At 40.7% G+C, this 22,530-nt stretch overlaps 1 protein-coding gene across 15 annotated transcripts in view; it reads left to right on the forward strand.

Moving 5' to 3' along the window:
- Window positions 1-22,530, forward strand: part of dido1 (death inducer-obliterator 1) — a 41,043-nt gene that overhangs the window by 14,138 nt on the left and 4,375 nt on the right. For 6 of the 15 annotated variants that reach the window (XR_005691775.1, XR_005691776.1, XR_005691777.1 and 3 more), the window contains 19 exons: window positions 67-180; window positions 573-638; window positions 882-974; window positions 1,069-1,156; window positions 1,405-1,460; window positions 1,562-1,639; window positions 1,751-1,866; window positions 1,962-2,461; window positions 2,726-2,860; window positions 3,018-3,173; window positions 3,355-3,888; window positions 4,021-4,518; window positions 4,727-4,923; window positions 5,136-5,216; window positions 5,308-5,386; window positions 5,489-5,728; window positions 5,879-7,268; window positions 8,728-8,822; window positions 10,075-10,134. Coding sequence is in view for 4 of the 15 variants with exons in the window: in XM_040003239.1 (XP_039859173.1) it covers window positions 9,737-9,818; window positions 10,075-11,161; window positions 11,319-11,745; window positions 12,675-13,046; window positions 15,464-15,683; window positions 18,464-19,025; window positions 19,147-19,306; window positions 19,443-19,559; window positions 19,710-19,871; window positions 20,123-20,285; window positions 20,386-20,899; window positions 21,148-21,295; window positions 21,607-21,696; window positions 21,787-21,982 (4,300 nt within the window). In the remaining 11 variants the exon portion in view is untranslated. Of the gene's footprint in view, window positions 1-66; window positions 181-572; window positions 639-881; window positions 975-1,068; window positions 1,157-1,404; window positions 1,461-1,561; window positions 1,640-1,750; window positions 1,867-1,961; window positions 2,462-2,725; window positions 2,861-3,017; window positions 3,174-3,354; window positions 3,889-4,020; window positions 4,519-4,726; window positions 4,924-5,135; window positions 5,217-5,307; window positions 5,387-5,488; window positions 5,729-5,878; window positions 7,269-8,727; window positions 8,823-9,703; window positions 9,819-10,074; window positions 11,162-11,318; window positions 11,746-12,674; window positions 13,047-15,463; window positions 15,684-18,463; window positions 19,026-19,146; window positions 19,307-19,442; window positions 19,560-19,709; window positions 19,872-20,122; window positions 20,286-20,385; window positions 20,900-21,147; window positions 21,296-21,606; window positions 21,697-21,786; window positions 21,983-22,530 lie in introns of those variants that run through there. The other 9 variants (XR_005691780.1, XR_005691779.1, XR_005691778.1 and 6 more) reach the window with 7 other exon arrangements.

Below are 22,530 nucleotides of genomic sequence, written 5' to 3' on the forward strand. Positions count from 1 at the left end.
TGTCAGGCTTTCGTATGCTCAGTGCAGATATAACAAAAGTGTTTGTTTTCTCCTGGTGTCTTTTAGAAAATAACAGTTGCCGAGTGTATAGAGACTCAGAGCAAAGCCATGATGATGCTTACTATAGATCAGCTGTCTTACCTGCTAAAGTTTGCCCTGCAGAAGATGAAACAACCAGGTGTAAGTATTCTGTTACCCCTGTGTTTCCAGAAATTCGTGCTGCTAAAAAGTTTGAAGGCACAAATTTCTTTTTCATGTGTATGTTCACATGCAGTATATCACTGGGATTTTGGCATCTCCTCTTTGCTGACCAGTGGTGATTTTTAGACACCTTTTGCAGCCAAACGATAACTGTACTACCATCTGTCATATCAGATAATCTGCACATCCTGAGGTGCAACCTCCTCACAAACAGTCCAGCATGGTATAATATTGATTTGCATGTGCTAATAATTTCTAATAACACAACTAACAATCATTTGATAATGATGGGCCTGACATGGCTGGAAACCATGAAAGTAAATATCCTAGCTGGTGGTGAGGATACAGCTGCCCCTCTCACTCTCTTTCAGGATCATCCCCGCTTGTCATCTCGCTCCCCCCATGCAGCTTCCACGCAGAGAAAGACTTATAATTGGGTAATCAATTACACCACTAACAAGACCCCGTCATGATTTCTTCCTCCACTAGTATTCCTCCTTCTGTTTGAAGCGGCTTTTAGAACTTTTAGTAGTAGCATGGTGGTAGCATGTTGGTTTGTGGCAGAGGGGACAGGTGTTGAAAAATAAGCTTTAGGCTAAGGTGTAATAAATATTGAAAAAAAGCTAAGGTTTAGTTGAGTTTATTTAGCTTCACTCTCTTCTCTGTTTACATAATCCTAGACTGAACCATTCCAGAAACCCGTGTCTCTTGAACAGCATCCTGATTATGCAGAGTATATATTTCATCCTATGGATCTCTGCACACTTGAGAAGGTAATACGTTGAGCAGTCACGACGATTGGATAGTGTAAATGTGGAAAAGTTGAATCATTTGACATTTGAACATAATTTCTTTTTGTCACCACAGAATGTCAAAAAGAAAATGTATGGCTGCACAGAGGCCTTTTTGGCAGATGCAAAATGGATCTTGCACAATTGTATTATATACAACGGAGGTATGCTCCTCGATGTGTGAGCTGTATTACACTTATCTACAGTTATGGTATAATGAGTATAGTAATGCACACGATGCATGACTGTGTTAATAGCAGATAATTACACTTTCCTCAGATTAGCTGATATTAATGTGTTATTAGAGTGCATTTCCAGATGAGGACAATTAACAGTAATTCTGACTTATATAAAATAACAGTATAACTAAAAGATTTAAAAGCTTTTACATAATTGCATGTCCTTATTTCAGGCAACCACAAACTTACAACTACAGCTAAGGTGATAGTAAAAATCTGTGAACATGAGGTAAATATTACTTTACTTTTCATTATGGGTAACACTATGACATCTGAAACGTAATTTAGCCATCTTTAAATGCACATTTATTTGTTTCATTTTGTTTTCAGATGAATGAGATTGAAGTTTGCCCTGAGTGTTATTTATCTGCGTGCCAAAAGAGAGACAACTGGTTCTGTGAGCCTTGTGTAAGCTGAGTTACCTGAAGTTTCTGCTGATCATGCTATCAGAACCTACTCAAATGTACAAATCTTTAGAGTACAACTCTGTAGTTCCAGTGTTTTACTGTATGTCTGCAGAGTAACCCGCACCCTCTAGTGTGGGCCAAACTGAAAGGGTTTCCATTCTGGCCTGCTAAAGCTCTGCGGGACAAAGATGGGCAGGTGGATGCTCGCTTCTTTGGGCAGCACGACAGGTATCAGTGCTTTGCTCTTCAGTTTCTTGGGCTTGGTGGCATATTACAGTCTTTGTGATAAAACGAGAGACATATTATTGATCTTCTTCTTTCAGGGCCTGGGTTCCTTTAAACAATTGTTACCTCATGTCCAAGGAAATTCCTTTTTCTGTAAAGAAGACCAAAAGCATTTTCAACAGTGCCATGCAAGAGATGGAGGTCTATGTGGAGAATATGAGAAAGAAGTTTGGAGTGTTTAATTACGCCCCCTTCAGGACGCCGTACACTCCGGACAATAATTTTCAGATGCTCCTGGATCCCTCTAACCCCTCGTCAGGTCCCATCAAACCTGAGAAGCAAGAAAAGATCAAGCTGAGTTTTGATATGACCGCATCGCCTAAAATTGCATTGACCAGGACCTTGTTACCTGGGGCTGGGGTGGGAGGAAGCGCAGCAGGACGCCGGCTCCCTCTCACTGACATGCCTCGCTCACCCATGAGCACCAACTCCTCTGCTCATACAGGTTCAGATGGGGAACAAGAAACAACCGACAAGTCCCAGACAAAAGCATCAAACAGCCAGTTCAGTACAGGAGAGGAGTCCATGGACTGCACAGGTGTGTGAGTGCCACTCCAAGTCCTCCCCTGTATCAACTATGAGCAGTATGTTGCTAGCAGATGTGGTTATTCATATATTTATCAACTATTAAACCTGTAGTCACCTTTAAAATGAAATAAGTATATCTGCTGATATAAAGCAACTGTGATAACATCATTTAAAAACACATATATATATGAAATAAGCATTGCATATATCTGTCTGCTTATATCTGCATTGTGTAGACAGTAGACCTTGTTTCAAAACAAATATCTATCGACAGTCTCACCAGCTCATCCTCGACCTGGTGGTGCAGGTGGTTCCTTGGACAGCCCCAAATCATTACCCTCTCAAGCTCCTGGCATCCCCAAGCAGGAGAAGACACCACAGACAGGAAGTATTCTGAACCTTAATCTAGGTGAATCCTTTATGTCTTTGTAACACAAACTACAACACACAATAATGTGTTTAAAAATGTCTCCCTCTATTTTAAAAGCCACTTCTACTGCACACACTATGACTGTCAAATCATAAAACCTTTCCTTATTGCTCATGTACATATGCACATTCTCTAGATCGAAGTAAAGCAGATATGGACCTAAAGGAGCTGAGCGAAACAGTTCAGCAGAAACAAGGAGCCACACCTGTCCTCACATCTCCAAAAAGACAAATCAAGAGCCGTTTCCAGCTGAACTTAGACAAAACCATTGAGAGTTGCAAGGCCCAGTTGGGTTAGTAGAGATACTACTGAGGCCAGTTTTGTAATTCCTTTGTGCTGATAATTTGTTACCAGTGCCATAATTGAAATATTAATTGGGTTCTGTTTGTTTTTGTCATTTTCGGACCTTCTTCATAGATATGTCCCAGGACACAGTTTATTGTGATGTGACAGCCTCTTTCATTGCTTTGTAGGTATTGATGAGATCTCAGTGGATGTGTACAAAGGTGTTGAACACAGTGACTCAGAAGAGACTGATAAATCTGACTCCAGTGACAGTGAGTATGGCAGCGATGAGGAGCAGAAGACCAAGAATGAACAAGACACAGCACCCAGTGAGGAGCCCCAGAAGGAACCCACCAAAACTAATGTCAAAGACCAACCTTCCCCCAGAAATGAAGAGGAGGGTAGAGCTGATTTACTTGTAGCAACTGAATCAGCAGCTGGCGAAGCCAGTGTGACGGTGTCTGACGCTCAAACTAAAGAGAAAACGAGCAGTGAAGTAGAAAAAGAGAGCCCAGAGAAAAGCAAAGGACCTCGGGAATCACCTGTTCCCAGAGAAAAGTCTCAGGTGAAACAAGAGACAAAGCAGACTGTGCCAGTGGAGGACTCTGACTCAGAGAGGGAACTGGTTATTGATCTTGGAGAGGAGCAAGGTGGCAAGGAAAGGAAAAGGAGAAGAAAAGACAGCGCTACTGTTAAAGATTCAACTACTGGTAAAGTTGAAGGTGACAGTTATACTTTCTCTGTGTGTCTGACTAGAAATCATCTAACACTTCATGTTATAGTCCTTATTTTGTTTAAACCTTATCAACTTTGTATGGGCAAAATTGGCAAATAAGATATGATTTTTCCTGTAGGTAAAGCTTCTATAACGTCAACGCCCCCATCTCAAAACAGCACGGCACCTTCCACACCCTCTAGTGTTTCCATGCAGTCCCCTGTGGCCATTCCTGTCACTGTGGTCTCCTTCACTGCTCCTTCTCCTGCAACCATTAGCCTCGCGTCTGCATCCAGTGCCACTGCAACACCCCCCCCTTCCACTTCCACCTCGACCACACCGGCTTTGAAGAAACAGCGCCCTCTGCTGCCTAGAGAGACAGTGCCAGTGGTACAGAGGGCTGTAGTGTGGAATCCCACAGCTAAATTTCAGACCTCCTCTCAGAAATGGCACATGCAGAAGGTGCAACGTCAGCAGCAAAACCAGCAACCTGTGGCAACCACACAAATGCAGGCGTCATCTCCCAGGCAAGGCCAGACGCAAGTGCTAACCCAGACCCAGGCAGCTGCAAACGGCTCTACAGCAGTCTCCTCCTCTTCACAAAGCACACGCTATCAGACCAGACAGGCGGTGAAAGGTAAAAAACAAGCTTCACCGTATGCTAAACTAAGTATGACCTAAAACTGTGTGACTCAATACAAGTCAAGATTCCTTCATGTAAGAGTGGTTAGACAACGTACAGACCTAAAGAGCAAAATGAATTAGAATATTACAATTTGATGGCTACAGTGAAAATGTTCTACTTGCATGTTTCACCATGTGAATAATAGTGTTTCTTATTCCAGCTGTTCAACAAAAAGACACCCTACTCAGCACGTCCACTTCAGCTGTCACGCTGGTTTCCAGTAGCCCAGCTTCCGTTGCCATGATGGCAGCGTCGAGTTTAGGCACGGCTGCTGCACCTTCACCAGTGGCAACAGACCTATATATCCCAACTGCCTCGGCAGATGTGGCGGCAGACATTGCCAAGTACACAAATAAAGTTAGTGCATATTTTCTTAGACAAGCAATTTGTTTTATGTTTTCACTGGAAACACTGCTGGTGTAGTAAAAATACACGAGATACTTTAGCACTGGGCAACTTTAAAACTACATATTAGCGACAAAACAACCTTTGTGTTATTAGTCTGGGTGAGAGGCAAAGTATATCATTTTTAATGACACATCCTCATAAAATTGTCTTCTTTCTTTCAGATAATGGATGCAATTAAAGGTACAATGAGTGAAATCTACAACGACCTTTCAAAAAATCCTTCAGGGAATACAGTAGCAGAGGTAGGTGGTTGCTCTCTTTCATATAGACTGAAAGCGATTCAGCTCATTTCCTTATCCTTGTATGCCTTTATCTTTTTCTTTTTTTTTACAGATAAGAAGACTGAGGATTGAAATAGAGAAATTACAGTGGTTGCATCAGCAAGAGTTGTCCGAAATGAAGCACAATCTTGGTGTGAACTTTATCAGTCAACGTAACCGTGCAGTCTTCTTTCCCCTCACACTGTACAATTAGTTCTACCCGTGTTTGGTCACGCTTGTGTTCTTCAATCTAGAGCTTACGATGGCAGAGATGCGGCAAAGTCTGGAGCAGGAGAGGGAGAGGTTGGTGAGTGAGGTGAAGAAACAGATGGAGCTGGAGAAGCAGCAGGCAGTGGATGAGACAAAGAAGAAACAGTGGTGTGCTAACTGCAGGAAAGAGGCCATCTTCTACTGCTGCTGGAATACCAGCTACTGTGATTACCCCTGTCAGCAAGCCCACTGGCCAGAACACATGAAGTCTTGCACTCAGTCAGGTAACAGCGCATGTCGTCACTAACATGCTGAGGATCATATTGACAAAAACAAAGACTGTATTTTCTTATGCTCTCCATTTGCATGCCTGTATAACCACTATTCATTTCTTAGTTGTAATTAGTTTGGGGTGTTTTTTGTTTTATTTGTAGCCACGGCTCCACAGCAGGAACCTGAGGCCGAGCCTACAGCAGACCTCCCAAATAAAGGTTTAGGGCAGACTAGCGGTGGCCCAAACCCTCTCAGAGACACACCAGCCTCTGCGTCATCATCGGACAAAGACTGTGACATGGAAAAGAGCACTGACAGTGTTGCCGTCACTTTGTCATAACCACGCTTACCATACTTGAAAATGTAAATGTAAATTTTTTTCCTCCCACTACAATAATATGTCCATGTATGTCTGTTCAACAGCCTTTTCCAAATTGAAAGTGAAAAAAAAATCAAGTTATTTTTTATTTATATTATTTGTTTGCCTTTCGGGCGTCACATGGTTCCCCCACTGCAGAGTGGTGTAAAACACGACTGGCAGCAGAGTGCGGCAGTTTAAAAAATAGCTTACAGTGTATGTTCTTGCACTCTCTTGCTGGTCTTTATAGGCAGCTGCCAGTATAAAGAGCTTAAGAGCATGCTTGAGTGTCATAAAACATATCAGTGGTATATTGGACAACAGTTAAACCATTTATGACTACAGAAATGTAACCCGTGTTAATGAACCACCTCAGTTGTAGATTAGAGGACTGCTGACAGAAGTGTCTGTAAATGACTTATTTTGTATTTTGTGTTAATTTATTTGTTATTCTATTGTTGCCTGTTGTATACTGCAAAGAAAGTAACAAATACACACATTTTAAACAAGCTGTTTTATATGATTACAAAAACAGTCTTACATTTGATCTTTTAGTTGTCTCTAAAGTTGAGGGGAACCTTAGGGTTTGGTTGAATGTAAATGTTATAAGACTGTAATAACAATGAAACAGCTGCAGCACATTTTAATATTTGAACATTTCCATAATCTGCATCAAATGCCCCCAAGTAGACGTTTATGGGCCTATCAAAAACAGATTTTTGAGAGGTCGGAATTGTACATTTCTGTGTAAATTGTGATAAAAACAGTAAAGTAAAAAAGTAACATAGAAAAGAGTTGTGACTGAAGTAAATTTTAAATATCAGCTCATAATAATAAGAGCTCATTTGGCAAACATTCACATGTTGGGACAAATATCAAGTAAATAGCTGAATTAGACTTATTTAAATCCACTAAGTTTAGGACAAATCACATTTTGTTAAAATAAAAAAAAACAAAAAACCCCAAAACAATTACACCCTTTCCCGCCGTTTGAAAGTGATTACGTATTGACGGAACGTCGACCTTTGCTTCTGCTTAGTTTCCCTCCTGGCCAATGGGGGCGCTGTAGACACAAAGCGTTTTGTGTAAACCGTCAGCCATCTGCTGCAGTCAGTTAGCTCCAAAGGGAATGGAAAATGGAGGACTGACCCACGAAAGAGCGAGGGGACATTATCCGTATTTATAACGCATGGGTGGGTAAAATACAGCAACTTGATTTATTTTAGTTGCGTTATATTTATTTTTGGAGTGTGTTCGTGCTTTTGTGTTTTGTTGCTGCCAAACATGTCTAGGGTGAAGGTATCGGATGCGAGGACGTTGAACACGATTCGCTTGACGATAGCTTGAGTACAGTTACGCTTTTAAATTAGACTTCAGTTGTTTACATAGGTTAAAATTTAAGTTTGCTACAAAATACTTGTTCCATGTAGTTTGTTTGTACTATATGTTGGCTTTTTAACGGTTACCTAAATGCTAATGATTTTAAGTTGAATTTGCCGCTAGCTTACCCACGCTCGCTGTGGCCAACAGCGCTAGCTAAGCTTACTGGCTACAAGTGCACGTTTTGCAACACGCAGTTTCGCATTGTGAAACAAAACAAAAACGACTAGAATAACCTAATAATATAAATGTAGTTTCAGTGTTATAGAAAGGGTTGCGTACCGTTTCCCACTGAATATTTCATCGCCGCTTGTGGCACCCCGTTTGTAGTTTACATGAGCTAATGGTAAATAGCTAAGCGGTTGGCGGAATGTTGAATGTTTTGCGGCCGTCACTGGAGATGTAGGAGTGAAGAACGGGTCTGCTCTTATAGTATGCGGATTTTCCAATATCGTTTTGCTAGCTTGATTGTCTGCACATTGGGGTTTTTTTTTTCTTCTGTTTTTAAATAGTATCATGTGACAGTGTGGTATGCCGTATTTCAATGAAGAAATTAGATTATATCATGCGCCCTAAGGCCGTGTGCAGTCTACCTTTTAAATGTCGCGCAGCAAGTACTGGACACGAGTATGTCTCTTCCGATGACTGCCGTCAGGCAGCATCTTGATGTAAACCTTTAGCAAATGTGTTAAAGTTGTTTGTTTTTCTGTATAAGTATATACACAATATTATATAATATGAAATTTTATTTTCGTCATGGCCCCTCCCACCTTCCTCGGTTATAGCGGTCCTCCCATTCACGTGGCGAGTTGTCGTGACCACAGACGTACCATTGGACAAAATCCCGTTCAATCACACTCGCAGTCTTTGGGTGGATACCCCCCTCCAATCCATCGATGGCGGTGCAGTATGCAAGGCTTTATAAAAACGCTAATTTCAGGAAACAGGCGTCCATTGCGTAAGAATATTGATGCTAGAAGGCTTTACACAATTGCCAAAGGTTTCTGACTTGGTCTAACTTGTCTGAAAATGGCAAACTTGAACTTGCGTATTTGTAAAGTGATGGGTTGGCCTACTTATGCTTTCAGATTAGATTATTTCATCTATTTGCCCATGCTCTTAAATTGCAGCAGTCACTTTTTAAAAATATAAAAATATTATTTAAAATTCATAATTTGTTATTTTTTGTCATCATACCATTGTGCTGCATGTCTGTTTTCTGTGAAGCCTGAAATAAATGTATCCTAACTTCTGCTTCCTTGTGTCTTTCAGGTTCTCTAACCTCATACCAATTCTGATGATTTGGGATTTATGGGAAGGTTTTTTTGTTTGAAGAACTGCTTTGTTAGACATCTGCTGAACTGCAGGTATGGATATTGGTTTTCCCTGTCATTATTTCTCCTTAAATTAGAACAGCAGTTCTGGCTTTAGAGAATATAAAGGAAACATCATCTTAATTCTTGTAACTCAAACTGCCAAGAAGAACAGAAAAACAAAACTGGAATTTTATCGGACCACCAGGAACTTTGTCTAGGCTTGTGAATAGCTATAGTTAATTATGAGTGTTAAGTCTAAGATTATAAAGTGTTGTCATATTCTTAAAGTCATAATTTATTAACCTTTAGTTAAAGTGTATTTAAAAGTAAAGTATGTGGTTACGATTTAAAAAAAAAAAAAAAAATGGTTATTTCAACCTTGGCAACATTAGAGCTTTAGAGAATGTGCATCACTGCCTTTAAACAGCGGGATGGTTACTGATTTTTATTTATTTTTTGTAGTATCTTGTGGTTTTGCCCTTTAAAAAAGGGTTTGTGATTTTTGTCTATTAAATATGGCATAACAGTACTGGAAAGATCGCAAAGCACAGACTCTGTAGAATGATTCTCTTTATCCTGTTTGCCTAAATGATATTAAGATGTTTGTGCTATCGCGCCCATTTCCATGGGTGCTGTACATGGTGCTCTACACCCACAGAGTGCCCTATGCATGATAGCATTAGTGTCATAACATACCCTCTGAAGAGCTGCACTAAAAAAAAAGAAAAAAAAAAAAAGAAGGAAAAATATTTTCTCAGTATTATTATTTGCGAGTGTAAGTACAAAAGAATATAACAAGTATGTCTAAGAATGATGACGGTATTAAGCATTCTTAGTGCTACCTTAAAGTTGGCACCCCTCAGTAATTTTCATTTTGTAAAGTGAAAAGAGTGACTCATAGTCGGTCTCTTGTTCTTTTCTCTGAACTGTAGACGTTAATTTTGAAAATAGTGACTCCATCATCTATGGATGGGAATGTGAGCCCTGAGCTCTCTCTAGCCCCTGAGCCAGAGCAGAGCTGGGACTGCATGGATAGCTGCTCTCAAGGTATCTTGAATGAGCTTTTTTTTTTTTCCCCCCCCCTTCACAATGCCTTGTCTTAAAAAGTAAAAGTGGGTACAATTATGGTGTTAGGGTCTTTTATTTTAAATGTGGTTAGACATACGGTAAGTATGGGCGATATAAGAATTGAGCAGTAATTTTTGTGTTTTGGTTTGTTTTGCCTTACATATGCATGCTTGCAAAACATTCTCCTTTTCTTCCAATGTTATGCTGATTTGATATCAATAATGGTTGTTCACAGGCGTTGGAGAAGGACGTAGTGAGAAGGAGGAACAGTTTCACCTTGAAAGTGAGAATGTGCCAAAACAGTTGTTAGGGGAGCAAGATAAATCTTCAAAGGCCAAGAGTGAGCTAAAGAAGACTTGGGGTTTCCGTCGGTCCACCATTGCAAAGAGAGAGATGCCAGTGGAAGCGGTAACCGACAGCCCTGAAACCCGCTGTCCTGTGCGCCGTAGTGGCCGACAGCCTAAACGTACTGACAAACTAGAGGAATTCCTCTTGAATGCCAAAAGAGCGTCAAGAAAGAGCGCACCTCCAAGTGTGGAAAGTGGAGATCCTCCTTCACAAACCCCAACTGATGCAGAGACGGCCTCAGAGGCCAGCTTTGATGGTAATGCTGATTCCAAGGCTGTTGAGGAAAAAGCAGAGACTCCTGAGAGAAGGACAAGGAGTGGTGCAAGGAAGCAGACTCAAAAGAAAGGTCGAGGTAGTGGCAGACAGACCCGAGGTGGTGGAGCGACGGTGAAAGATGAGGGAAGCTCTGAGAATGAAGAAGACAGTAAAGATGCTGTCAAGAATACACAGGATGACAGTGAGGAGAAAAAAGAAGAAAAGAGTGATCCCATTTCTGAAGCTGTAGGGAGTGTCAGTGCAGCACAGACTCAGCCAGAGGAGGACTCTGAGAAGGAGTTTGCTGAGGAGAAGAATGACGATAAAAATGATGAACTTGAGAAGACTGGCGAGGATGAGGCAGACAAGGCTGCAGCAGTGCAGGGAAAACGTGGACCAATACGGACATATGTCAATAAAAAGAAGGCAGCTAATAAGAACATTACACCTGTTAAAGCTTCTGACAACAAGAACAATGCTCTTGTAAAGAAGGAAGCAAAGCCTAAAGCTACCCAGAGTGGTGTAAAAACACGGAAACCCCAGACACAGGAGGAGGAGGAAGAGGGGGAGGAGGAGGAGGAAGAAGAAGAAGATGATGATGATGAAGATGATGAGGATGAGAATGACTTATCCACATCGTCATCTTCAGTGGAGTCTGATGATGGAGGCTATGACCCCAATGCACTTTACTGCATCTGTCGTCAAAAACATAACAAAAGGTTTGTTTTGGCCTCTCTTTAACCTGTAGTGCATAAACTTGTTTTTGTTTCTCTCTACTGTCTCTTAGTTGCCTTTGTAGGAATCATTTCATACACAAGTAAAAAAATGTTTTAATTATTATTATTTGAGAATGTCTTGATATTCACTGCTCACCAGGTTTATGATCTGCTGTGACCGCTGTGAAGAGTGGTTTCATGGGGACTGTGTGGGAATCACTGAGGCCCGTGGACGGCTGATGGAGAGAAATGGGGAAGACTACATCTGCCCAAACTGCACCGCTAAGAAAAACCAGGTGGTCAGGCCTGCAACTTCTATTCTTTCTACAAATATGGAAATTGGGAAGCCCAAAACTGATTTTGCTTCGCCGACCAATGCTTCCACTCCTCCTGTTACCTCGTCTACAAGTGCTGTTAAAGGTAATAATGCCGGAGGGGACTCCAGTCCGTCAGCTGTTCGAGCAGCAGCTTCATCTGCACAAACTACTGGTACTGATGAGAAAGCAACAGAGGACCTGGGTATCAAAGGAAGGATAGAGAAGGCTACTAATCCAACGGGAAAAAAGAAGATAAAAATCTTTCAGCCGGTAGGTCTTTGCAGCTGATATGAATGTAAAAAATGTTTTAGCCTCCAAATTATTTTTTGCACATCTTATTATTAAATATTTAACAGTGGGTTTTAAGTGCGGTCCTTAATTTGATGCCATGCTTAATGACTTAATTTCTCATTTAATGCCATATACCAGTTACATTAACTACTACTGCTTTTTGAGTGCATAAATGTTGGTTTTTTTTAAAGGAAAAATTATGTGCTTTTTATTTTTTTTGTCATATATTACCATGGTGCATGCTGTGATTTTTAAAATAATAAGGCCAGTATATGTAGATGTAATATCTGTGTGCTAAAAGTTCAAGCTTCAGACTGCTGTAAATGCTCTGTATGTGTTTTTTCTACTGTTGGATCTGTCTGATGTCATAAAGAGGGCATATTCTCAGGGTCCGTTGTGGTTTAGTTGCAGGCCCGCCCTTTTCAGACCTTCCATTTACAAATTCCAGCCAGCTAGAAGGGGGAGGGCTGCACCAAGGGTCAATTTAGGATAAATGTTAATATATAAATCACACAAAGCTGCACTAAATCCTAATAGAGCTCAGGAATCATATATATATATATATATATATATATATATATATATATAGCTTAATTATGTGTCTGAAAATGAGCACAGTAATCATTATTTTCAAGAATGTCAGTTAGGTTGTAATAATTGGTGGCAGGTAGGGCTCTCTGCCCAGTTTTCTGCTGAGAGATGTAGGTGTTTTTCACATGTAAGTTTACAGATAAAAATTGAAAGCATGGCAAAAAGAAGCCTACCTAAAGCAGCTTGAAGCTCAAAATTCTTTAAATGCTATTACGATCACAATTAATAAGATGATTCTTAAATTGTTTGAACTGACAATAGTACAGCGAAATGCAGAATATCAGTAGCTGTTAATTTTATTTTGTACTGGCTTGAAGCAGGCAGTACAGCAACCAGCTGAACCAAAGGCAGAGAAGGCCACACCACCTGTTGAGAAGAAGGCAACAGAAGGCACACCAGAAGTCAAAGCCCCACCAGACACAGAACAGAAAGTCGCATCACACGTGGAGGTGAAAACGACCCCAACAGTGGCGGTTCCCGAGGACAAGGCTGAGCGAAAGGCTGATGAGGAGTCTTCCCTCTCGAGATGTATTGGACCTGGCTGTGAAAATGATGCCCAACCCGATTCTGTGTACTGTGGAAACGACTGTATCCTGAGACATGCTGCTGCTGCCATGAAGTCCATCACTGATGTCAAAGAGCCCAAGCAAAAGGATAAGGCCAAGGCTCAGAAAAAGTCCACACTAAAGGTAACTTGGATGGCCTAAAATGATGACGTTTGCCTGGTTTTAAAGCAGGAATGTTAATTCCCTTTACACAATTAAAAAGTTATTAGGTAGTCACCAACACTTGAGTCTGTTGTTTCACAGACTGAACTATCTAAACTGAATCACTCCTTATATTTCATAGTCATTCATTGAGTTTTCATCATGTCTTGACACATTTGAGATATTATATCAGCATTGTTTGCTGAAGTTAATATAGTCAGATGTCATTACTGTCTTGTTTGGGAAGAAAAATACACCAATTTAGTTTCATCATTTGTCTTGGCAATATCAAGTTTCCTTGTTTTTGATTACACTCTGTGCATGTCAGTGTCAGTACATAAGGCATAAATATAATTGAATGGTCTACTCTTAATTCTAACATTTAAACAAATGGGAACTGCTAAACTCTGATTTCAGCATAATTTGTTGTTTAAGTGCTGGCCTAAATAAGCAAACGTATTGGGTCGGCACACAAACCTAGTCTTAAAAGGCTTTTTCCAGTATGAAACGTGCATTTATTTCATGTGAAGTGGCAGAAACATGCATACTACTGGCCAATCGGGGCATAAAATGGATGTATTTGTAATAGTGTAATTTGCAGAAAATGGATCAACACAGACAGTTAATCCATTGTCAGATAGGTGATGCTATCTGATCTTTGAACACTCTTTGAGTTCTCAAAGAGAATAATTCCTCAGCATTCTACTGTGTCATGACACAAAGAAATGTGCTGCACACAGATTAGGGTTTTTAAGACAACCGGCATGTATTAACTTTACAAGCCAATATAAATGATCCATTATAATTTTCAGTTCATAAAGACTACTGATGTTCCCTCGCCCTGGTGAATATGGGGTGACTTTATGCAGGAACAGTGATGAAGCACTGACAGTCATGGCTGTAGTTTGTATACACTATCACAGGTTACATTTTTAATATATTGGGCAAAATCTAAAAACTTAAAAAGTGCAGACTCATCTGTCTTATAAATGGTCTATATTCTTGTTTGTGCTCTTTTTTTTGTGTATAGATTAAAATTTGTGGTTACATTTGCTACGTGTGTTTTAGCTCAGTATTAATGTACTTTTTTTCTCATTGACAAGAAAAGCAGTCAGTAGTCTCACATATGTTGCTTTTGAAGTGATTGTTTGCAAACTTTGTCTTGTGGGGGGAAAAAACTGGGGGAGAAAGGCCTTCTCCAGGAACTCAAAAGGACTTTCGTATTAAAGCTTCAGCAGCTTGGAGAGGAAGTGAGCAGTGATGCACACTAAAGTGGCTTAACTCAATCCATGAGTTTAACAACTCCTTCAGACATTGGGTGTCTTTATAAATGTAGGTCTTGTCATGCTAACGTCTTTTAAAACTGGTCCAGAGGTTTAGGAAAGACCATGAACTCACCTGTATAGCAGATTATGTAATCATTTACTTGGTTTTGTGAAGTTTAAATCCATGGTCATAATTTAAACTGGAGAGCATATGCAGGAAGCCTGACAATTTTGGTATGCTAGGCCCAAAGACTAATGTTAATGTTCTGGATTTAGATAATTCTCAATTTCAAAAAAAGAAGTTCAGTACACAGTACAATAATCATAGAAATGTGTCCAGGTTTAGACTTGGATACATGCAAAGCAGTGTAAGAGACCTCCAGCTCCAGCATTGGAGTATACAGAAATGTCATTAATGTGTTTTAAATTATTAACTGCACACCATTTGTATGCTTAAAGAGGAGAGTAGACTGAAAAGGCTATTGATTTTGTTTACCAGTTTTGTTTTGTTTGGAGAGAGAAAAATCTGTTCTTAAAACAACACAGTTAAACACGTTTTAAACATCTTCATTTGTTGTTAAAGGAACAGTTCACCACCTCCTAAATAAAAGTGATGTGTGTTTCCTGCCCTGTTGTGCTGTTTTTTCCATCTTGATTTTGATGGTATCAGTTGACCAGTTAGAGATTTTGGCCGGGGAAATGCTCTTTATTAGAGTGGAGCGAGATGGTACTTGCCTTATTGTGCTCAGAGTGCCTATAAATGCATTTTTTAAAACTCAGCTTGAGTGTCTTTAACACTACAAAATAAATAAATCCACAAACCTTGATCTGAGCAGGTTCATTTGGAACTATTTTCTTTCTACTCTATAAACAAATAAAAAGAAACTTGTAGCTAGCAGTCCCTACAGCTCAGCTAAGGAGGGCTGCCATAGGTGTTTAAAAGCTGCACAGATCACAGTGGGTAGGTGGATGTTTTCTTTGCATAGTCATTTGATTCATGAGTATAGGCATTATGAATAAAAATGCACTGCAGGCCTGGATAAAAAGATTTGAATTTGGTTTTGGGCTGAACTGTCACTTTAAATCAATCTGAGTGGCTAAAACGTCTGAATGTGTTTCTTCTCGTCTATTCAGGGGACCGGTGCCGGTGGGAAGAAGGTGCAGAAGAAGACCCAGGAGGAGTCGGATAGCGAAGACCACAGTCCTGATCCAGATGATGATGACGACGAAGATGAGCATGCTGAGGAACACCCACCTCCGCCAGCCACTGCATCCTGGTCCAGCGACCATAATTACATTGCAGTAACACCAGAAAAGACTACACCCATATCACCAACAGTGTTAAACAAAAAGTGTATGTATCTCTTTGAAGGTCTTGATCTGTTGTTGAAACCATACTGTTGCTCTTCCATTATAAATGTGCTCCTGTCATGCTAACATCCTTTAAAACTGGTCCAAACGTTTGGGAAAGAACATGAACTCATCTGTATAGCAGACTACTTTATCATTTACAAGGTTTTGTGATGTTTAATGTAAGGATTTTGTTGTCTAATGAAAACTTGGCAGCTGTGAACAGGTAAGTGTCCCGTGTGATTTTGGTAAGTATTTCTGATGCAGCAGATAGTTATTTGGAAAGGGGTCCTTCACTCCATTGGTTGCACTCTTTTAAGATTACTTAATTAAGTTGGACAATGTGTTCCTTGGCTCTAGAGGAGCTTTCTGAAGCATGAAACAACTTGCATCGCTCTTATCTTGGCTTTGAATTGGAGCCTTTTAATTTCTTACAGAAAGCCTGTGCTGTAAATCAAAATCATCATTTTGGAAGTTGCAGACATTTACATTGAGGCCCATGTGTTATGGGAAAATAAGTTTTTTTTTTTTTTTTTTTTCAGAGCAATGCCTCTGCTGCATTGATTTTAATCCCTTAGTTTCAGGAATGCCTCCCGGGAGTCCCTGGTTTTTTGGAAATGCAGCACTGGTTTGTTGGAGTACCCCTTTTATAGGTTTCCCACATATGTGCCTGCAACCTAAGAGATTATAAAGGCCAGTGTGGTAGAAACAAAAAGGAGGGCAATATCTTAAATTTAGTGATTGATTGATATGATGAATCGTGTGTGTGTGTTTTCAAATTACCTGATTGGTTTGACCGTACATGTCTCTTCACATCCTGGGTTCATCTCCTCAGCTGTTGGTCTCAAATAAGGCCCTTCCCTCCCATCCTCCAGCAGGTAGGTGTCTGAGCTGTCCCCTGTGATAATGTCAGCCTATGAAGTTGGGTCATATTGAGCTGATTAAAAATCCAACCTTGTGTTTTTTGCCCTTCATTTTATGAGTAATGGGCTATTTTTTTCAAAGTTTTTCATGCATGTTGAATATGATTCATCACTGCTCGTGGGAAACTGGTTTTAAAATAAAAGGTGTTAAACTGATTTTTGGATGCCTCGATTGATTATGTGAGCGTTGTTGGCTTGCCGTAGGATATCCTGACCAGTTAAGCTTAATTAGACATGTGCAACTGTTTAAGTCTACACACACTATGAAGACTTTGAAGCTTGAGAGCCTCTCAGATGGTGAACAGCTGGATATGACAGAACCTCTATCACAAAGACTGGAGCACCTGTGGAGATGCAGTGAAGTTCAGGAATGCTACACCTGAAGATGAAATCTGAAGACCTGGGCTGAGCACAAAGGGCTAAAAGAAGTGCCATCTTGATTTTTTTAAACATATTTTTTGCACCTGATTTTAAATGTAATGAGGGAACAATATGAAATGTGGACAGTTTCATTTTCTGTCTGGCTGCCTCTATAAAAAGCCTGGAGAAATAGTGAGGAGTTTACCTGATGGGATAGCAAAGAGTAATTGGGTATAAATGCATTCCTAATGTTCAAGAAGTCCATATAGCCACTGATGGTTCTTCAACAGGGGGACGTTAGAGCTCAGTGATTTGATCATCCATATCCCTTTTGCTGAATGATGATTTTGGCTTGTTTGACAACTTATGATCTATAGAAAAGAGCTGATTTTAGTTGCTCTGGTTGTATATATTGTATCATTGCACAAAGTCATAGTGTAAACATTTGGTGGCTGTATAGTATGTCAAGTTAGCTCAAAGCTAATGCAGTTCTGCCACACGTTTGAGATGATGGAAGGACAAACATGTGCACATGACAGTTTGAAAGTGTTTACAGGTAGCAGATCTATTGGCTTACTGGTTGGTTTCCCCCCACCCCCATATCAAATTAGGAAATATTCTATGTGATATTTATTGCGACTGAAGCTTTTGATCAAATGGATTACTACTGTCTCCACAATTTGAAAGAGGAGAAGAATTTGGCTTTGGTTTTTCTGGGGTCAGAGTTCAACTATCAACTTGATGGTGCATATAGGTGATCTTGTCATATTAACAAATTATATTTACAGTGTTATGGTTAGACTAAATTACATTTTGATATTTATTCAGCAAATTTTAGAAGCGGTGTGTGTGACACCTGTGGCACATGGTTATAACCAGTGGATACCTGGTTGTGGTTGCTTGGAGCTGGTAGTTGTAGATCTTTTTAGACTTAATGCTATTTAGTTCATTCTGCTTGGCTGGCACATGATTTATAGTACTTGAACCTTCTCATCTTCTATGTGAATATATCAAAATGATTGGAGAATAATACTAATTTTGTCGTTGAGGATCATCACTTGCATATTTCTATAATAGTTGGGAAGAAGGTATCGCCCCCAAACCCCTGCCACCCCCTGAAGGACCTGCCCCAACAGCTCGATGTATCTGCTGTCACTACTACAAAATAAAAAGGGACTTCATCTTCTCTGTTGTCAACTTTGTTTTTTTGACAGTGTTCTCTCTCTCTCTCTCTCTCTCTCTCTCTCTCTCCCCCCCCCTCCCTGCCTCTGCCTAATGACTTTATGTTAAATGTCCTAATATGATTTGCATTTTTACTAGTTTTTTGGGGGATTCAGTTTATTTGAAATACATTTTAAAACTGCTTAACTTCGACTTAGCAATATAGTCTGATTTGTGCAATTGACTGCCTGTAATTTAGCAAAATATGTTGCCACATTGCACATTACAACTGAACATTATCACATATTTTAAAATATTGGATCTTGTTCTTGTTTTCCAGCCCCAACTAAAGAAGAGAAGCACAGTGAGAAGGACCATAAGGAAAAGGAACCAGCCCCAGCTCCTGAGAAATCCTCTTCAGCATCTGCGGCAGCTGGAAAAGGAAACAAGAAGTCCACAGCAACAAAACCAACCAAGGTTTCCCCAAAGGGAAAGAAACCTCCAGTTCAAGCTGCCAGTTCAAAGGGATCCAAGAAGCCTGTAACACCCCCAGCTAAAACTGCAACAAAGTCCAAAAAGGCCGGCCAGCCACCTGTCCACTCCTCATCTCCCTTTCCTTCAGGCCCGATCCACGTCACAGGAGCACTGAGAGTCACCAAGTCTAACTTTACCATTCCCAAGAAGCAACCTCAGCAAAAGGACACTAGTCCCCACAGACGGTCGTCCTCATCCCCTAGAGTCCCATCATCTCCAGTTTCCTCCTCTCCCTCCAGCCACTCTTCATCCTCCAGACCTCCACATTCAGCTGTTTCAGCACCACCTGTTTCCCCTATGCCACCTCCACCTAACAACCAGATGAGACAGAACATCCGGCGGTCTTTGACAGACATCCTTTATAAAAGGTGAGTGACCTGCAAGTCCCAGTTTAATTTTGTTTTTCCAAATTCTTTCTTCTTTTGGTTCCAAAAACATTACCCGAGGTCTGCAGATTTAAATATACATTCTTTTGTTCATTTCCACCAGGGTGTGCGACAGTGATGATCTGAAAATGACAGAGAGCGAGGTGGGGCGACTGGCATTTGCTATTGAAAAGGAGATGTTTAACCTCTGTCTTAGCACCGACAGCAAATACAAAAACAAATACAGGTCCCTCATGTTCAATCTGAAGGACCCTAAAAACAAAGTGAGTCAACATTAACGTGCATGCTGTTTTCAGTAAAGTACATATCTTGTGTTTATGCAGCTGTGAATGGAAGGACACCAATTATAGCTTGAAAAACGTATTCTCATGTTTGCGCTGTATGGTATGTTTGTCTCAGGGCTTGTTCTACCGAGTGGTGGGAGGTGAGGTCAGTCCCTTTAGACTGGTCAGACTAAGTGCTGAAGAGCTGCTTTCAAAGGAGATATCTGAGTGGAGGAAGCCTGAGGCTCCTGAGGTAAATGGCACTGCCTTTTAATTCAAACATCAGGCGTAGGGCAGCTTAAGACTCATAAATTTTCCTGTTAGGATTTGCAGTTTTGAAAAACCTGTCTGCATAAATTTACACCATTGTAAAGTTTTTTTTTCCCCTTTTCCTTTTCTTTAGCCTCAGTCTCCTAGTGCAAAAGCCCATTCAGGGCAGTCCAAACCAGGCAGCAGGCATGATGGTGGCTCCCATAGCGCCGATGTGGAGGATGCTCCACCAACATCTGATGCAGATGTATGTATCTCTGCCACCACTTCATCTTCTCGCATGGCTTCTTCTACAGTAAGTGGTGGCAAGCTGCTGCTCTCACCCTCTTTTTTTCATGCATGAGGTTCTTGGCACACAGTGCAAACTATCAAAGAATGTTCACCAGCTTACAAGTTATTGCCTCCTGTCCTGTCAGTTTCTTTCCTAAGCTTTATCTGCCTCTCACAAAATGCATGGGTGTGTGAACCACTGAGAATTGTAGTTGTTACATGAGTGCCTGCGATTCCAGTTCATCTGAAGTTTGATCTTCTTTGGTATATCCTCAGGATCAGGAGGAATCTGGTTCCACCCCTTCAGCTTCAGCTCAGGCATCTGCTGCTGAGGGGAACAGTGGCAGCAGCATGCCAGACATTTTTAGTAGCATGCTCAAAGACACTACTACTGAACACAGGGCCCATCTGTTTGACCTCAACTGCAAAATATGTACAGGTAAATAAGAGGCTAAGAAGAAGTGCTATCATTTTTCAGCAGAATTGATTATTATATGGATGATTTATTTCTTTATTTTTTTAATAATCTTGCCTTGTAGGCCAAAAGACAGAAGATGAGCCTGCTGCTAAAAAAGCCAGACTCACCAAGAAGCCTGAAACAAAGCCACCTAGACAAGAGTCATTCTCATCCAGATCAGGGGATGTCTCACCTGTCAGCCAGCCACAGGCCGGCATGGCCACCTACCAAGATCCTTCATTGTACCAACACCCGGCCTCTTCATCCTACCAGTCCACCGTAGAGCCAGCAGTTCCAGAATCACAGCCACAGCTCTATCAGGAGGATGGCACCATGATGGCACCTGCAGCACAGGCCCCTGTACCCGTCACCCCCACTGTCTCCTCTGTCAGTATCACCCGCAGGGACCCTCGCATGGCCAGGCACAGCACCGGGGTGAGCGTCACTTACATGGCCCCAGAAAAGCCTGCCAGCAATGCAGCAGACCCACTCCCAGCTCCTGTTACTGCTCTATTGGAGGTTTTACCTAAAGCACCACTACCGATGCCCCCTGCGCCGCCACCTTCAGTCGCTGCACCCAAACCGTCAAAAACAAGGTGCTACATCTCACCAAAGTTCTTAAAAATACCAGAGAGCTCTCTTTTTAATAAGCTTTAGTATTTTGCACAGATATTTTACGTTTTAGCTAAAAGTATACCAGAGTAAAGTAACAGCAGCTGTAGTGCTGGTGATACTGAGGGACTTTGTTGTTGATGAGCTGCTTTGAGATACTGTTTTGTGTAGTATGTTATAGTAAGCGATTGCATGTAGCCTGTCTAAAAGGAAGATGCTTTTGTTTTTACAGTGGATCTGAGCCGCCTCCTGAGGGGGAAACTGCAATATTTCTCCATGGTCAAGAGAAGATTTGGAAAGGATTTATCAACATGCAGTCAGTAGCAAAGTTTGTAACCAAGGCTTACCTGGTCTCGGGATCATTTGAACACCTGAAAGAGGTACATTTTCTAAAGCAAGAATATTTTCGTTATCATTAATGATTCATAGAAATAACATTTATGGTATTAGTTTTCTTTGTAAATGCCTTATGCTTTTTCTTATTTATTTAAACATTTTGGTCTTCAGTTAGAAGAAAGTAGGATGCAAAAAGGCCCTAAAATGAAAAAGGATAGTCCAAGAATAAAAAATATCTGGTTGTAAAGGAGTATAATAGATCCACTTTAATATCAGACCCTGTAATCTTTGAATTTCAAACTGTTTGACATACATACAGGCCAAAAAAATAACTGGTTTTGTTGTTGTTGTGCAGGATTTGCCAGACACCATTCATGTTGGAGGTCGGATTTCTCCAACCACAGTTTGGGACTATGTTGGGAAACTAAAAACCTCCCTCTCCAAGGTTTGTTAGTACAAAAACTAACTTGTTAAAAGGCTGTTTTAACTTTAAAGCCTTGCATGAAACTGTACTGTTTTCTTTTTCAAATCACAGGAGCTGTGCCTGATCCGTTTCCATCCAGCCACAGAGGAGGAAGAGGTGGCATACGTCTCTCTTTTCTCTTACTTTAGCAGCAGAAAACGATTTGGTGTGGTAGCTAACAACAACCGCCGCATCAAAGACCTCTATCTCATCCCCCTGGGCTCAAAGGACCCATTACCCTCCAAACTGTTGCCATTTGACGGGCCAGGTAAGCATGTAAAGAGATAGATGTATACATCTTTGTGGGTATTTGTGTGTAAATTTGTAAATATTATTGTTATTATGGTAAAACTTTCTATTCCTTGTGTGTTTGGAGTATGTTAAATCCATTTTTTCCTGAGGTTGGAAAAGAGAGTTGGTTTAATTGATGGGTTTGTACTGTAGAGGGTGCTCACGCTCCTTGTTGATACCCTGTAAATATCTCTGCATGTAACAGTTACTGTGTCTCTTCTGTGTATTTGACTTAATAAAGAAAGTTTGCATCGCAGGTTGTCATGTTAGTCTCAGCTTGTTGTTTCTTCTGAGCTGGATCAGTGAAAACGATATCGGATAGATGTTACCAGTACACTTCTATGAGCTATGTTTTCAGTCACATTACAAATAGGTTTTGCTCATTCTTTCACATGCTGCACCACTGAAATAAAGTCACTGTTTTTATTGCATTTAGTCTTAAACAACAGCTGAGAAGTTACGGCAACATAAAGTCAGCTGTCCATTTGGGAATCTCAGGGCTATTTTTTTCTGCATATTTTGCAA

Source organism: Simochromis diagramma, unplaced genomic scaffold (assembly GCF_900408965.1).
Source record: "Simochromis diagramma unplaced genomic scaffold, fSimDia1.1 OVJJ01000646.1, whole genome shotgun sequence".
Classification (NCBI taxonomy): Eukaryota; Metazoa; Chordata; class Actinopteri; order Cichliformes; family Cichlidae; genus Simochromis; species Simochromis diagramma.